Here is a 17,590-nt window from a genome sequence, read left to right as displayed (position 1 = left end):
CTCTGAGGTCCCGCAGCAAGTTCAGGGTCAGGACCTGTCCCGGCTCTCATACGCTCTCATTTTCCTGCAGAGCAAGCAACTCATCAGGAAGTACATCTTTAAGCAGGAGACCATCAACTTGGTGGTGGTCCCCTGCAATGTGGACATCGCCACCACAGAGGCGCTGAGCATGGCTCAGGAGGTGGACCCCGATGGAGACAGGACCATAGGTGAGAGGGGGGGAGAACCTAACAACCATAGGTGGTAACCTGCACTTTGCAGTGGGCTCAGCAAATGAGGCCGGGGTCTTGGCCGGACCTGTGCTTCTCCAAGCGTGGGCCACGCCCCACCCGCTCCAGAAAGAACTGGAGGGTGTTTAGCAATGCAAGACCCTCGACCAATCTCCAGGGCAGGGCCTGAGAACATGCATTCTAAGATTTGCCTCGGGAAGGGGGTTCTGCTGCACGGGGAAGTTTGTGAACCAGCACAACAGAGCATGAATGCTTCCACTGGGCAGCAAGAACATTGAAAGGCCATTACATGTCACTGTGTCTCTGGCATGAGGGCCAAGACCTGGGTCCAGCAAACCCCCACAGCCACTCACGGGAGCATGTGGTCTTTGCGGAGCCCGAGCTGTGGTTCTGTCCCCGGCCAGGGGCTCTGCCCACACGGGGGTCCTGCGGGGCCTGCTGTGTGCCCTCCAGCAGGCTGAGAGGGAGCGGTGAGTGGTCTCTCATCAAAGGCTCTGGCTTGCAGGGATCTTGACGAAGCCTGACCTGGTGGACAGAGGTACTGAGAGCAAGGTGGTGGACGTGGCCCAGAACTTGGTCTGTCACCTGAAGAAGGGCTACATGATCGTCAAGTGCCGGGGCCAGCAGGACATCCAGAACCAGGTGACCCTGGCCGAGGCTCTGCAGAAAGAGAGAGTCTTCTTTGAGGACCACCCACATTTCAGGTACCCTGGCCGCGTTTTCGCAAGGGTGGACTGAAACCTGGGGCCTTGGTTTTTCCTGGGGGAAAGGGTTGCTGTCCAAAAGCAGACGTTCGGAGTGTATGTATGAGTGTGTTTGCACCTTGACAATGACCGTGGGGTTTGCCTGGAAGACTAAAAGAGGAATTGACAAAGTATAGCAAAAAATACCTCTAAAAGATCAGATAAGGAGGGAATTTGCTACAGTCATTTCTCTGGTATGGTACTGCTACCAGAATAAAAACATAAATACCTCAGAATGGAAGAAAAACATCAGAAAGCCCAGAAATTGACCCCGACCCATATATCTGATATGTGATGAATGTGGCCTTTCAACTCACGGGCCCCATCAGTTTGGTTATCAATCAGCGGCACGGGGGGAAATTGTCGATTTTATGTGCAGTTTACCACAATTTAAAAAATTGACAGATGTGGAGACTGGCGCCTACCTATGAGCGTACTCTCACAAATAGCCATGTACACCCATGGTTCCTGCTGCCCTTTATCCAAGAAAGTCCTTTAAAATATAAAGAATCCTGCCATAACTCAGCAAACACAGATTGGGGTAGAGCGAGAATAGGCCTTCCTTCCTCCAAGCAGCTCGTGGTTTAAGTTCTCGTCTTGGGGAAGGGGTGCCCCCGACATCGGTGTATTTTTGTGAAGCTCTGTATCGCGTAGACTTGCACGTGTATTACGCACAGAAGGGGGTGTGTGTTATGAAAACACATTTGTAGGTTGACCACGTGTATTTTTATAAAGACCAGTTTTATAGTCGGGTATCGTGAGATACACTTAATGTATCAGCTGGAAGGGATCACCTGTACCAATTTTTTTTTAAGTAGGCTCCACGGCCAGCATGGAGCCCAACGTGGGGCTTGAACTCACAACCTGGAGATCAAGACCTGAGCTGACAGCAAGAGTCGGATGCTCAACCGGCGGAGCCACCCGGGTGCCCCTGCACCATTTTTTAAATTAAGCTTTTAATTTTAATTCCAGTTAGTTAACATATAATGTTAATGCGTTTGAGGTGTAAGATATAGTGATTCAACACTTCTGTACAACTCTGTACCGTTTTCAGAGTATCCGAAATAGCGACAATTCCGTCATTACTCCGTGCGAGCCTGTTCTAAACGTCTGTTGCGTACCAGTGACACGACATCCCGTCCAACTGGAAGTCACTTGACTTCCCGCCGCAGAAGCTGACTTGCATTTTCTGGCCGCACCGAGGTGGACATATGCGTTGTCTTCTCCTCTCTGTCTGCAGGGTTCTCCTGGAGGAAGGAAGGGCCACAGTCCCCTGCCTGGCGGACAAGCTGACCTCTGAACTCATCTCGCACATCTGTGTAAGCACGTGCAGAGCTGTCCGTTTTCTAAATAGAACCCCCCAAACCCAAAGCTCCACCATGTGGGCTGACTGACCCACTAACGGATCTCCTGGGGATTGCGCGAAGGTGCAGGCTTGGGTTCCGTGGGTGTCGAGGGCTGCTTGGGATCCTCCATTTCCAGCAAGTTCCCAGATGGTGTGGACGCTGCTCGTCAGAGGACCACACGTTGGGTGGGAGCTGATCGACGATATCCACTTGACCTAATTAAAAATTAAAATCTTACAGGCACTGCGCCAACTTTTCCTTTCTCCTTACGAGCCGCTGTCATACGGTGTTGGTCATTGTAACGATCACGTGTTTCATGGCTTGGATCTCTCTGTGGTTCTTTTCCAAATTTGTCTAGACAGAATCTCTTGCGGTTTCCCATCTGTGATCCCTAAAAACGATTTCTTTGCACACATCTCTGTTGTATTTTGTGCTTGATAATTCCAGTGTCCGAAGCCTTGGTGCACTGGGTTCCGCTGGCCATCCCCCACGATGACCTGGGTTAGGGTTTTGACTTGGGGCCTGTCTGTTTTGGAACTGGATCTGTGGGTATTCATGGAAGCCCAGGTTCAAAAATCAGTCTCTCCAGGGAGAGGCAGGTTTTGCTTCTGCCAGCCCCTCAGAAGGGCGTCCTGCCTGAACCACTTTAGATTCTCAGCTTGAGGTTTTGGGGGACCCCTCAGGGAGTGCAAATTCGGGCAGCAGACCTGCTTAAGGGCTGGCTTGTGGTTACAGACTTTCTGTCGAGATTTTATGTTTTTCCACTCAGCTCCGGGTTCAGGCATCCCATGCAGTCCCCAGGAATGGGGAGGGAAGGCAGGGTTGTTCCTAGCTTACTCACATAGAGCGTGGCTCTTTGCGGTCCGAGCTTTATATAGAAAGAAGGTGCTGGCTCATTAGATTCCCTGCCTCGAGCAAGCCCGCCCAGATTTATTCTTTGCCCCAGCCAAGTCAGTGGTTGACTCTCAGATCGTTCCCACTGCCACTTTTTCAAAGCCCACCAGACGAGTGGCTCTTTCTAATCTGCCTGCAGAGTGGATGTAATGTGATCACAGAAGGAATCGCTCCAGCGTTGCTCTGATGGGGGCAGGCAGCTCGCGCAGTGGTCACCTCAGCGCGTCCCCGAGGCTGTCCCCTGGGGAGTGGGGATGCAGGGAGGTCTGGGGGGCACTGGCACCTGCTAACATGCCCCCCTCCATCTTCTCTCGAGAGGAAGCCAGGCAGTCAGGCACACCTTACAGAAGGACGCCTGGCAGCTCCTTCTCCTTCCCTGTCTGTACTCACGTCTGTGCATTTTCTCCTGTCCTTAGAAAACTCTGCCCCTGTTAGAAAATCAGATAAAGGAAAACCATGAGAAGATAACGGAGGAGTTACAAAAGTACGGCTCAGATGTGCCTGAAGACGAGCACGAAAAAATGTTTTTTCTGATAGACGTGAGTATTGCCCATCACGTCAAGTCAGGGAATCACACGTCTTTGTCCAAAAAGGGATCTTGTGCCTCACGCACCTTCTTGCTCCCCAAAAGCTGACCCAGGCGCGGTCTGCCCGCTCGGCATCAAAGAGGGCCCGGGGCGGGGGAACATGGGCAGGGACTGACAGGTGTCACGCATGCTCCCCACAACCCCGAGGCAGTCGGGGCAGGTGCAGGGGTCTGTCACCCCTGCACGGTGACAAGGAGTGACTCGCCCGCCCTCAGCCTCCCTGCGACCTCCAAACGTCCTCACTTGTGTTTGGCATATCTCCACTTATACTTATGTTCTCCTTCTTGACAGAAAATTAATGCCTTTAACCATGACATCAACTCCTTAATCGAAGGGGAAGAATCTGTGGGAGAGGACGAGAGTCGGCTGTTTACCAAAATCCGAACCGAGTTCCACAAATGGAGCGCTGTGATTGAGAAGAGTTTCCAAAAAGGTGAGTTCGAGGCGCCGCCGTCGACCTGGTGAGTGGGCTGGAGTGGGGGGCCGCCGGGGAGCAGGGTGTGGCTGGTCACGATGCCAGTGCAGGGGTGTGGAATGTGGAAGCCACGTGTGCTCTGGCCCACTCGCTGAACTCGGGCCAGCAGGTGTCAGCTGCAGATTTCAGAGGACACCTGGAGAGGACATGCCGGGGATTGGCCCGGGCCACCCAGGCGTCAGCCAGAATCAGCCCTCCCTTCACAGTAGCGGGTCAACATGGCACCTGCCACGTGCTCTCTGTGGCCTGGGGGGGGGATGAGGCTGCCTGTGTCTTGGTCAGGTGGCCACGGCCTTGAAGCCTGTGTGGTGTATCTCAGCGATTTTGTAGCTGTGGCAGCGACGCAGAGGAAATGAAACACAGCTAGGAACCACCTTGCAGCGCCAAATTCTCAAGAGTCCGAGAAAGGTAGGAAGTGTGACCTGAGGTTTATTTTTTGGTATTTCAGGAAGCTTAAAGTACATCCTGTACCGACCAGTGATAAAGCTGCAGTGGCTGAGGGACATTTTAAGGAACTTTGCATTTTTTCAGGCAGCTTGGTGGGTTCTTCTTTCAGCTGACCTGACGTTCCATGGACCACTGTCCTTGGCTTTGAGTCATGAACGTAGGAGGATAAGTCATGCATTTTTTACATAATTCAAAGGCCACACCTCCCAGTCCTGTTTGTCCCTTGGCCGAGGCATGGAGGGCAGGACGAGATAAATAACAGCGTTCCTTGTTGGAAAAATGGGGCGGTCCTTTGCCCCGTGCGCACAGCTCGCGTGCTGCCTACCGGAGCTAAACCCACAGCCGGTTGTTGAACACCTGCTGTGTGGTGTGTTCTCCCGTCAGGGAAGGACCACTGTCCCTTTCAGGGAGGACAACAGGCCTGACCTCCAGCAACCCCCTCATGCGTTGCTCAGCAAGCCTGTGACAGCACACAGCCCATGAGAAAATAGCTCCTTTTTTTAAGATGCCGGATTCCTCCCAACAAATGATCGGTTGCAAATCACTGGGCACCCACATGCAAGAAAATGAATTTGGACCCCTAATCACCCCTTACACAAAGACAAACTCAAAATGGATCAGAAACCAAAATGTGAGCCCTAAGGACTCTAAAACTTTCAGAAGAAAATGTAGATTCGAATCTTCACGACCTTGCATCAGGCAGAGGTTTTTAGGCAGGACCCTACAGCACGGACGACCAACAGAATAACAGAAGAGGTGGGCTTCATCGAGGTTAAAAACCCGTGTGTGTCAAAGGGCACCACCCGCCACAGGACAGGAGAAAATATTTGCAAATCACACATCGGATGAGGGCCCAGAACCCAGACTATACAAAGAACTCGTAGGATTCAACAACAAAAAGACGAATCCAAATTAAAGATGGACAAAGGATTAGAATTTCTCCAAAAGAAGACACACAAATGGCTCATGGGCGCAGGAATAGATGTCCCCCGTCAGTAGCCATCGGGCAACGCAAATGAATCCACAGGGGAGCCCAGCTCACACCCCTGGGACGGCCAGCACGTGCTCACGTACCCATTACTGGTCAGCTAGGATTCTCATCCCAAGGACCAGGGGCCTTAAGCCACAAACCTATTTTCCTACAACTTTGGAGGCTGGAAGTCCGAGATCAAGGTGCCAGCACGTTTGGATTCTCCCGACGCCGCTCTCCTTGGCTTGTGGATGCCCCCTTCCCCCTGTGTCTTCCCGTAGACTTTCCTGTGTGGATCTGTGTCCTGCTTCCTTCCTATAAGGACACCAGTCAGGTTGGATCTGATCACCTCTGGAAAGGTCGTACCTCCAAACGCAAGCACGTTTCTGGGGTGCTAGGGATTAGGGCTTCAAATGTATCAATTGCGGGGAGCTGCAACTCAGCCTTTAACAGCAGGCAGTGGACGATGATTCAGCCTTGGGAGGGCGTGAGCACTGAGCATGCCCCCACATCCATGAACCTTGAAGCATCATGCTGAGTGAAGGAAGTGGGACACAAACAGCCACAGGAGCTGTGATTCCCTTGATACGAAATGTCCAGAACAGGCAAATCCCTAGAGACAGAAAGTAGACGAGTGCTTTCCAGGGGCCGCAGGGGGTGGGGAATGGAGAGTGTGTGCTCATGGGCACAGGGTTCCTTGGGCTGATAGGAGGGTTTGAGAATTAGCTGGTTGCACAGTGTTGTTCGTATCGGGAGATGGTTGCACGATGTCGTTACTATACTAAAAATCACTGAACTTACACTTTACTAGGGTGAATGTAACCGTGTGTGAATTATATCTCAATTTAAAAAAAAAATGCCTATGAGTAAATATCTCCCGACCAAAAGAGGAGACCCAGACCACGGTTCATGGTTAGTTCTTCGAAAAGATCCGTCTGAACGTCCCCCAGCAGAGACACGCTCCACAGTCCGGTTTGTTGAGAATAAAAAGAATTCTGAAAGTATAAAGAAAAAACAAAGTATTTCATGTAGCGAACAGTGATCTTATGTACCTGGTGACTCTGTTACCTTGTCTGATTTATGAATGTATTCTGCTCCTGCTACTGTGGATACATGGATACATGATGTGACGACGATTCTGGATGGTGATATAGTTTCTTTGGTAAACATCTATAGAAGTTCTTCCCCAAGAGGAAATTCCTGCCTCCCCTTCCTTCCTCCTGGCTTGTGCAGTTCACGGCCGTCTGGCCCCACACCCTGGCTGCACACTAGCCATCTGGAGAGGACTTACGGAAAATGGTCCTGAGATCTGTTTTTTTATTGCAGTCCCTGGATTTCTTTTCAATTGGCAAATCAGGTTTGATTTTTTTTTCCCTTACCTCTCTGTGTTTTCAGAAAGTCCAGGATGGTATTGTGTTTAAAAAGATCCACGAGGTTATTTTTTTTTTAAAGATTTTATTTATTTATTCGACAGAGATAGAGACAGCCAACGAGAGAGGGAACACAAGCAGGGGGAGTGGGAGAGGAAGAAGCAGGCTCATAGCAGAAGAGCCTGATGTGGGGCTCGATCCCAGATCGCCAGGATCACGCCCTGAGCCGAAGGCATACGCTTAACCGCTGTGCCACCCAGGTGCCCCCCACGAGGTTATTTTTGTAAAATAACTCAGAACTCTTCTTTTCTAGGTTACAAAGCTATATATAAACAAATCGAGAAATTTGAAAATCGGTATCGCGGCAGAGAGCTGCCAGGGTTTGTCAATTACAAGACGTTCGAGATTATCATAAAACAGCAAATCAAAGAGTTAGAAGAGCCCGCTGTCGACATGCTGCACACGGTTACTGGTGAGTTTGTGCTTTTGCTTTTAGGCCAGGGAAAGGCTTGAACCCAAACCAGTGCTGAACTCCATAGCTCTCCTCCTGGGGGGGTTGCCACCATCCAAGAACCCAGTTAATTCTCTGATTCTCTGGACACCAACTGGGTGTTCAACATTTCGATTAAGTTCTGACACTGAGTCAGCACCCATCTTCCAGCTTAAGGGTTCGACCCCCCAACGACTGCCCCCCACTTTAGACCGTGCTTCGGATGGACAGGCTAGAAATTGGAGTTGCCACAGCCCCCTCCTCAGGGTCTATAATTTGCTAGAACAGCTCACAGAACTCAGGAACACACTTTACTTATCTCTACTGGTATATTTGGAAGGATGTACTTACCTTTGCCAGTTTACTCTAAAGGATGTGAATGAAAGAGAGACATAGGGGAGGTGTGGGAGGGTCCCGAGGGCAGGCGCTTTTGTCTTGTGGAGTTTGGCGGGAGGGGGCTCCATCCTCTTGGCATGTGGGTGTGTTCACCAACCTGGAAGCTCTCCGAACCCTATCATTTAGGGCATTTAAAGGAGGCGTAATCAGTTTTCACGAAGACATAACCAATTATGAGCTCCGTCTCCAGCCCCTCTCTCCTCCCCAGAGGTGGCGAGGTGAGACAGTGCGTTGGAGATGAGGCTGAAAGTTCCAGGCGTCTCATCCAGGCTTTATCTTGCTGGTGACCGGCCCCTATCCTGAAGCTGTCCAGGGCCCACCAAGGATCCCCTCGTTAGGACAAGAGATGCTGCTGTCACCCAGGAGATTCTGAGGGATTTAGGAGCTCCGTGTCAGGAACCGGGAGCACGGACGAGATACGTATTTCTTACCGTCCACACCTCCAGGTGGCTCCACAGCTGTGATTCCTTGACAGACCAAAATACTCCATTTATCTGAAACCTGTAAGGATGAAGGTCGACAGCTAAATAGCTTCACTGTGTGAGCGTGCTGAGCGTTCTGGAGCGCTGTGTGAATCTAGGTGGCCTGACTGTGTCACGGCAGGTGGGAGGGGGTCAGCAGCCTCGGAGGAGAGCCGCAGCCCTCTGCTCCCTTCTCCCGTAACTGCCATGCCCTCTGGTTTCCAGGACGCTCACGGAATCTCCATTCTTTGTCCCCACGATGGCTGACACCATATTGTCACTCCCGCCTCAACTGTCTCCTTTCAGCAAGAAGTAATAATCCTTCATGGACCCATGAACCCGTAGAGTTTGGGGACAGTCCCAGGACAGCACCTTAAGAGATGTATTTCTAATACATCTTTATTCAAATACAGTTTTACCGTTAGTCTTAATAATTCTGTATCAAAATTGGTCATCGTGTCGTGGTGAGCCGTTTTGCACTCTTACTTTACTCCCAAAGAAAATTTGTAGTGCTTAGAGCCTTATAGTCATAGAAAAAAACTTTAAAACCCATGTGTATAGATACTTACCTACTTCTGTTTCAGAAAGATGTGATATGGAGTCAATAAAAGACTTTCAGGGCACCTGGGTGGCTCCGTCGGTTGAGCGTCCGACTCTTGGTCCTGGCTCAGATCTTGATCTCAGGGTCATGAGTTCGAGTCCAGTGTTGAGCCCCACGCTGGGTGTGGAGCCTACTTGAGAAAAAAAATTTCAAGCATTAAGATGCTGCCCATCATGTTAGGATAAGATTCTGTGAGGAAGTCAGATAGAAATAGGAGGAGTTTCAAAAATAAAAAGAAATAATGTAAATTTTCTGATTGAATAAGGACATGTTCATATTTTGTTTTCAAATGGATATCCTGGACATTTAGGGCCCATCGATACATTTGAGCGTGCTGTGTCTTACTATAAGATATTAATGTATTTATAACCTACCAGAGATTACATTCTTTGCAACTATTTCTGCTTAGGATGAAAAAAATTTTTTTAAAGATTTCATTTACCTGAGAGAGAGAGAGAGCACGGGCGGGAGAGGCAGAGGGAGAGAGAATCTCAAGCAGACTCCCTGCTGAGCACGGAGCCCCGACCCCGGGCTCGATCTCACAACCCTGAGGTCATGACCTGAGCCAAAACCAAGAGTCAGAGGCTGAACCGACTGCCACCCAGACGCCCCAGGATGAAAATTTTAAAAGTCAAAGAAATATGCCAGGAGATGATTAGACTTTAAAATTCTTACAGAAAGCTCTTCAGCAAAAAAGGCACGCCTCTGTCCCTGAGTGGGAAGAAGGGGCTGGAGGGAGGGGAGGAAACTTCATTTCTGGACATTTCATCCTCTTTTTTTTTTTTTTTTTGCAACCTACGATTATGAATGAATCTTGTTTTTTCCTCAGATATGGTCCAGGCTGCCTTCACAGATATTTCCAAAGCAAATTTTGATGAATTTTTCAACCTCTACAGAACTACCAAGGTAAAACTGACCACATGTTATTTAAAAAAAAAAATGTCAGCCTGATGCTGAAAAACAGATTTCTTGGATTAAGACTATCTCGACTTTCCTGGGTATTTGGAGAAGCAAACAGTCAAGCTCATTAATTAACTTTACTAATGGTATCACCAGCGATGTCTGGTTAGAAGCAGTAAGGCAGACTGAGCGAGTGAGATGGAACATAGAAATAAAATCCTCAAAACCACGAGAACGAAGGAGACCCGTAGTTCGTGTGGAACATTGTCACCTCTGAGGAAAATGGCCCTAACCTTGAAACTCATTGAGGAAGCCACGTGGGCAAATGGCATCTTCCAAGAGTGAAGAGTCAGGAGGAAGTAAGATCCCCCACTTCACGCAGTTGAGAGCCTCGTCTGCTCTAGAAACAGGGGCTCCCCCGAGGCTCAGCTCAGGTCCCTGGTACAGAGCGTGGCCTGGCCAGCTTTCGTGGTAGTCATTAATGCTCCCGGTCCGGAGGCTGGAGGTCCCAGATCAAGGTGCTCAGATCCCGTCTGATGAGGGCCCAATTCCTAGCTTGTGGTGGCTGCTTTCTCTTTGTATCCTCACGAGACAGAGAGAGACAGAGAGAGGGAGGGAGAGAGGGAGAGAGTCAAGGAGAAAGAAAGCAGTCGGGTGTCTCTTCTTACAAGGGCATTGACCCCATCGGTAAGGGCTTCACTGTCATGGCCTGACCCCCTAAAGGCCAGCCCCCCCAATGCCATCACACTGGGCATTAAGCTTTCAACATATGAATTTGGGGGGACACACGTATTGCTCCCCTAACACCCAGCACCGCTGGGAAGACTGGCTTGGCCTTGCGCAGGCTGGGGAGCTGGGGGTGGGCTACGTACGCTGCCTGGGGCTCTGGAATGAGCACGGAAGTAAACGTTTGGGGTGCACCTAGCACTTGCGTCACCCTCGGTGGCCCCGAGTGTGAGCTCTGGGGAGCCCAGATATTTTCTGTGAGAGATCTACTCCCTGGCCTGGTGGCAGCTGGTTTCTCCAAACTGTAGGGACGTGAAGTGTATGGAATGGAAGGAATTTAAGTTTGACTCCACTTTTACCCCCATGAGCTCTCTGGTGGGGCGTACACTCCTGATGAGATGGGAAAGCCCCCCAGAGAGAGCGAGAGAAGCTGAGACATGGGGCCGCACGCAGAGCCCGTGCGGGTTCCCAGGCTCGGGGGGGCTCCCGGGAGGTTCCGAGCCCCGGCCAGGGTGGGAGCCCCATCCTGGACAAGCCGGCGTGGGGTGCAGAACGGTGCCCCACGGCAGGGTGCTGTCTTGGTTCAGGGGAGCCAGTTAGCCGTGGGCCCCGCCGAGGACCTCCTTCCTCGAGCCCGTGGTTGGTTTCTGAGCGAGCTTCGCTGTGCCTCTGTGTCGCCGTAGTCCAAAATTGAAGACATTAAATTTGAGCTAGAAAAAGAAGCTGAGAAGTCCATCCGCCTTCACTTCCAAATGGAGCAGATCGTCTACTGCCAGGACCAGGTGTACCAGCGCGCACTGCAAAGGGTCCGGGAGAAGGAGTCGGACGAGGAGAAGAAGAGCAAGAAAAAAGACAGCATGATCGCCGAAGAAATTTCTTCAGTAAACATCTCCTTGTCTGAAATCTTCGAGCATTTGCTGGCTTACCGTCAGGTGAGTCTGCAGCCGTCTCCAAAAGGGGGTTTTCATTTCGTGTCCTTTGGCCTCCCGGTCTCTGTGTGGTGACCCCCAGGCCTCTCTGTGAGCCTCAGAGAGGCAAGCAGGGGCTGTGGCTCAGAGCCACTCACTTCTGGTGTAGACAGGCTGTGTGGCCCTGGACAAGTTACTTGACCTCTCTGAGCCTCCGCTTTCTTCTCTATAAAGCGGGATCTCCTCACAGTTCTTGTGACTCTTCAGTGAGATGAGTGTGGGTAGGGCCCTTAGCTCAGCGTCAGGACGTGACGGCCACGCGCCCAGTAGAAGCCGCTCACAGAGACACATGCTTCGATGGCTACTGTCCGTTTCAAATGGTCTGAAAATCAGTCTTGTTCACGCTGGGGAAGGATGCACACCTCAGAGCCATTGAGATAGGTCAGAATCTGGGCAGGCAAAGCAAATAATCATTTCTGGTTTACCAGATATCCCCATCAGGTCACTCTTTGGATCCTTGAAGGCTTTTCTCTAACTTGACCGTGCACACAGCTCTCCTGGGATCTGGCTGTAATACAGATGTGGATTGCAGGTCTGAGGTGGGGCCAGGATTCTGCATCTCTAATGGGATCCCAAGGGTTGCCCGCATGACTGGACAGAGACCACGCTTGAAGGAGCAGCCCCTACACCGAGGGTCAGACTCCATTGCCCACAGACCCTGGGACATGTGCCCATGTGAGTCAGGCCTGTGAAGGGCGAGTCAGGAGGCGCGTGTGCACCTTGGCTTCTCCCACAGTCAGGCCTACCACCGGTCTGGCCATGTGCCTCACAGAGGCGTGGAGAAGAGGTAATGCACACACACCTAGAATCCCGAGAGGAGAAGGAGTTGATGCTGAAAGGGGTCCCCACCCACCCCCCATCCTGAGCCAGCCCTTCTCCCCAGAAGAGGTCCTTCTCTGGTTTCTTGACATCCTCTAAGGGAAATCTTCCTTCTTCCTCAGAAAAATCTCTGTTTGGCACTTAAAGCCTTCAACTGATTGGATGAGGCCCACCCTCATGATTTTAGATAATCTCCCTTACCCAGAGTCAGCTGACTGGAGATGTTAACCACAGCTACAAAATACCTCCACAGCAATACCCAAGTTAGTGTTTGATTGAATCACTGAGCGCTTTAGCTGGGCCACGCTGGTCTACGAAAGTATCACACCTGGGTGAGGGTACGCTCAATTACATTGGTAAATTCTCCCCACAGATGGCCTGTTTCCTCCCACACTTGGCAGTTTGGTCTCCACTGAATTGTTGGCTTTTTGAGATTACGACGGGTGGAACATGAGATCTTGTTGTATTTTCTCTATTACAATGAGGTGGGACATGGTTTCACAGCATAAGAGTTATTTCTGTTTCCTGTTCGGGAAACTGTCCCTCCAGCGGAAATTCTCTGTAGGGCGGGGTCTCAGATCCTGGTGATTCGTGGTGCAGACACTCCGGAGTTTGTCATGTGCCTTGTGACTTTCTTTATGGCGGTTTTAGACCATGCTGGAGCTTTCTGGATTTATGGATTGGACTTAATAGTTGTTTTCTTGTGGGGGCTTCTGTGCTTTTTGTCTTACAATGTCTCCACTAACACCATTGGACTTTGTCTCTGAGATTTATAAACAAAAGTCTACAATATTTTCATCAGTATCGTATTATTTTGATGTTTATATTTACACCTGTGAGCCATTTGGAATTACTTGATGTCAAGAATGAGGCTTGCTCTTGGGGCGCCTGGGGGGCGCAGTCGTGAAGCGTCTGCCTTCGGCTCAGGGCGTGATTCCAGGGTCCTGGAATCGAGCCCCACATCGGGCTCCCTGCTCCACTGGGAGTCAGCTTCTCCCTCTCCCACTCCCCCTGCTGGTGTTCCCTCTCTCGCTGCCTCTCTCTCTGTCAAATAAATAAATAAAATCTTAAAAAAAAAAAAAAAAAAAGAACGAGGCTTGCTCTAGATGGCTGGTGGTTGTCTAGAACCGTCACTGAAGTCCCCGTCCCGGGCCTACTGCTGCGGAACTCGGCCATGATCCATCACCCTCCTCCTCTGTGTCCTGGGGTCTTTTTCCAGATCCTGAATTCTCTGCTGCTGCTTTGCTTTTTATATGTCAGTAGCGACATGATTACATTAGCAGCTTTTTAGACGAGACTTAAATGTTTAGTGCGGCTGGTATCCTGCCCAATGCTGCCCATCTCTTCCTTCTTCTCTTCTATAGTGCAGTAAAATACACGTCACGTAACATTGACCATCTTAACCATCTCTTCGTGTCCAGGTCAGCGGCGTTAAGCACTCTCCCAGTGTCATGCAGCCGTCCCCACCGTCCACCGCCAGGACTGTCCCGCCCCAGTCCCCATGAAACACTGAGTCCCCATCCCCTCCCGACACCCCTGGAGCCCCCACTCTACCTTCTAATTCTGTGGATTTTCGTATTCTAGGTAGCTTGTGTAAGTAGACTCGTGCAATCTCTGCCTTTTCATGTCTGGCTTATTTTACTTAGCATAATGTCCTCAAGGTTCATCTTTTTTTTTTTTAAGAGTTTATTAATTTATTTGGCACAGAGAGAGAGAGCGCACAAGCAGGAGGAGCAGCAGGCAGAGGGAGAGGGAGAAGCAGATTCCCCACTGAGCAGGGAGCCTGACTCGGGATTTGATCCCAGGACCCTGGGATCGTGACCTGAGCCAAAGGCAGACGCTTCACCGGCTGAGCCACCCGGGGGCCCCTCAAGGTTCATCTTTGCTGTCATGTGTGCCAGACCGCCCTTCATTGTAGATTGATGGTCCATCGTATGGACGGACCGCATTTTGTTTACCCGCTCCTCTGTGCGTGTACCTTTCACTTGTGTGCCGCTTTGGGCCACTCCGGGTGATGCTGTGAACGTGGGCAGAGCGCTATTTGTGCTCCCACCTCTCTTTAGGCAGAAATTTTCTGCCCATTCTTGTTTGTTCCAGTTTCAGTGTGAATTGTAGAATTAGCTTATCCCATTCCTGATGAGAAAAGGGAGCTGTTGGCATCCTTATTGGGATTATATTCATTTATCCGTCTGCCAGGGAGAGTTGTATCTTTATGACGTGGGATTTTTCTGTCCAGGAACGTAAGGGTCTCTCCATTTGAAGATCTCCTTCTGGGGGAGCCTCAGAAGTGTTTCAGTGTTCTCTCTGCATAGACTGTGCACACTCGGAAGTTTATCCGTACGTCTTGCTAGCAGTCTTTTCTCCCATTTTGTCTTGTTTGTTGTTAGGTATGGTTTCTGCAGCCCATTCTTGTGCATTTTCCCAGTGAACACTCACAGTGCTGCAAATAGCCATGGCTTGACATCCCCCTTCCCTTTCCAGTTTTACCCCCGAACCTTCCTCCTCTGGTCCTTTTAGTGCAACTGGAAACAACAGGGGAGCCAACGGGCAGCCTCGTCTTGTCTGACTTTAACGAGAATGCTACTTTTCTCCATTAAGTATGATCCTCCCTGGCTAAACTCAAGGTTTCAGTGGGACCGTGATTGTTCTTAAGGTTCTAGGGGAAAATCTGTCTCCTCGCTTCTTGTAGCTTCTGGAGGCCGCCCGTGGTCCTCAGTGCTCGGCCCCTCCTCCGTCTTCAAAGCCAGGGATGCTGCATCGGGGACCTCCTTTGGGACCTCACCCCCTCCGAATCCGCCGGCTGCCTCCCTCCTTTGCACTGGGTCCTCCAGATAATGCAGGATACCCTCCCTAGTTTAACATCAGCTGACGATCTTAATTCCCCCTGCATCCTCAACTCCCTTTGCAGCGTGAGGGCATGTGCTGTTCCGTGGTCAGGATGTGGACATCCCTGCGGCCGTCCCTCTCCCTGGTGCGCTCATTGTGAAACTGGGAAGGTGTCCCTAGGTCAGTGAGTGGCACAATGGCCCTGTGGGCCCCAGGGAGGGTCAAGGCAGAGGGCCAGGGCAGCTGGCTGTCAGCACTCAGAAATTTCTTCTGTTACTGAAGCGATCATTTCCGGCAAACACGGCCCATATGTGGGATCCCCTGCTGGTTTCTCGTCCCCTTCCCTCCATCTCCTGTGGTGGCAGGCCACGTCCCTCGCTAGCTGTCATCCTGGAGCATGGAACAGTGTCCCAGCTCTGGCACACCGCCTCTCGGGCAGCCTTCACCAAGCGCTTATCTCACACCTGGCTTCTTTTTCAGCTTTTCTCTTTCAGCTTGCTTAATCTTTTTAACCATCCCATGAGGCCAGGTGCTCATAGTCTCCCTATTTTCTGGGGGACGGCATGGAGGCACAGAGACGTGGCAGAGCTTACTGAGGGACTGGGATGAATGAGCCTCCTGAGAGATCAGCCTGTCTCGGGAAAGATGCTTCCACTAACAGCTGGGGCCTGGGGAGGGAGGAGGAGGGTTGAAACTGACGTTGGACACGCAGAGATGGCAGAGGGCGCCCTTCTGTGGCTTTGATAGCCCAGCCTCTTTTCTACCGAACAATTTTAGTGTGGATAAAAAAAAAGTCATAAAATCTTTTCAGCAGAGTTGCTAATCAGTTGAAGATGGAGTTTTTGTACGCAGTCTGTCCATTTATCCTTCTCAAGCCCATTTTACCCTCGCCGATCAGAAGGAACGCGAGTGGTCAGGGGTCCCCGGCTGGGTGGCGGAGTCAGGGCTGGGGCGCTCCCTGCACCGGGGTTCCTCGCTGCTTCCAGCCCAGAGGACGCTGCTGGGTTGGAGATCCAGGTGGGGGCGTGCACCTGCCTGGCCTCTCCTGACGCTCGCAGGCTGCAGTCAGCCCCTCAACCCTCCGTGACCTCTTCTTCCCTGCCAGGAGGCCACCAACCGCATCTCCAGCCACATCCCCCTAATCATCCAGTACTTCATCCTGCAAGTGTTCGGCCAGAAGCTGCAGAAGGGCATGCTGCAGCTGCTGCAGGACAAGGACACCTACAACTGGCTTCTCAAGGAACGCAGCGACACCAGCGACAAGAGGAAGTTCCTGAAGGAGCGGCTGGCGCGGCTGACCCAGGCCCGGCGCCGCCTGGCCAAGTTCCCCGGTTAAGGCCGGCTCCCTGTGGGCCCCCGTCTCCAGGGCACATCTGCAGGAGCAGGACCCACACTCTCCCCTCCTCCACCCCCCGAACCCATGTCACAGATCCTCCAGAAGTTAGCGGCCAGTGTTTCCAGTCATTATCCGTGCTTGTCCCTGAGCGGTCAGGGAGCTAGTGAGAGAACGGAGGTCAGGATGAACAACAGGATTTGGACTGGAGGGCCGCCACTGCCGCCTTCCCAGTTAGGAAAAATGGTTTCCCACCCTTGGGATTGTTCCTCCCAAGCCCTCTGTCTCCTACCGGGGACCAGTGCATGTGAAGCATCGCAGACGGCTTCGTTCCTGCTTTGTGCAACGTGCTTTCGTGCCGCTGATGTTTTGGGAGCATTAGTGCTACGTGTGTGGGCGCTCTTAGAAGCTGTGTTTCACTGATTTGTAATAAACTCGTTTCTACCAGCCGGGACTCTGATGCCGTATGTTCTGGGGGAGAAGCCTGAAAATGACAGCAGGTGGGACCCCAGTGGGGCAGACGGTGGGGCACTCACAATGCCCTCCGCGGCCGAGCAAAGGACAGGGCTGTGCACACGACGCCGGAGGGGGGTGGGGGGAGACGAGCACTAAAGGTAAAGATACGGGATACAAATGGAACAGGAGGAGTGGGCGAAGGGGGTCCAAGGCCCAGGCTCCCAGTTATAAGATAAACACGTTGACAAAACTGTATTGTGCATTTGAGAGTCGCTAAGACAGTAGCTCTTAAAAGTTCTGATCACAAGAAGAGCTGTAAGTATGTGAGGTGGTGGGTGTTGATTAGCTAGACGCTGTGACGATTAGTTCACAAACAGACAAAAAGAAACGAGCAAACAGCATCAGTGGTTTATCACGTGCCCTGGCCGGGCGTCCAGCTTTCCCGTCGCCAGTGGCCAGCTCGGCGCTGAAACGTACAAATCCGTCACGGGGGCGCCTGGCGGGGTTTTGCAGGCAGATCTGGGAGGCGAAGAAGGCGGGGTATTGACATTG

General features: G+C 51.4%; 1 protein-coding gene across 2 annotated transcripts in view; it reads left to right on the top strand.

Annotated features, from left to right (window-relative positions):
• Positions 1–17,029, top strand: part of LOC103680723 (interferon-induced GTP-binding protein Mx1) — a 30,490-nt gene extending 13,461 nt beyond the window's left edge. For both annotated transcript variants that reach the window (XM_040621890.1, XM_040621891.1), the window contains 9 exons: positions 71–209; positions 736–934; positions 2,214–2,292; positions 3,630–3,752; positions 4,092–4,233; positions 7,376–7,534; positions 9,840–9,916; positions 11,320–11,568; positions 16,355–17,029. In XM_040621890.1, the coding sequence (XP_040477824.1) occupies positions 71–209; positions 736–934; positions 2,214–2,292; positions 3,630–3,752; positions 4,092–4,233; positions 7,376–7,534; positions 9,840–9,916; positions 11,320–11,568; positions 16,355–16,585 (1,398 nt within the window). In that variant the 3' untranslated portion in view covers positions 16,586–17,029. The remainder of the gene's footprint in view (positions 1–70; positions 210–735; positions 935–2,213; positions 2,293–3,629; positions 3,753–4,091; positions 4,234–7,375; positions 7,535–9,839; positions 9,917–11,319; positions 11,569–16,354) is intronic.
• The last annotated feature ends 561 nt before the right edge of the window (positions 17,030–17,590 follow it).

Source organism: Ursus maritimus, unplaced genomic scaffold (genome assembly GCF_017311325.1).
Source record: "Ursus maritimus isolate PB19 unplaced genomic scaffold, ASM1731132v1 scaffold_4, whole genome shotgun sequence".
NCBI lineage: Eukaryota > Metazoa > Chordata > Mammalia > Carnivora > Ursidae > Ursus > Ursus maritimus.
This window is presented reverse-complemented; position numbering and strand designations above follow the sequence as displayed.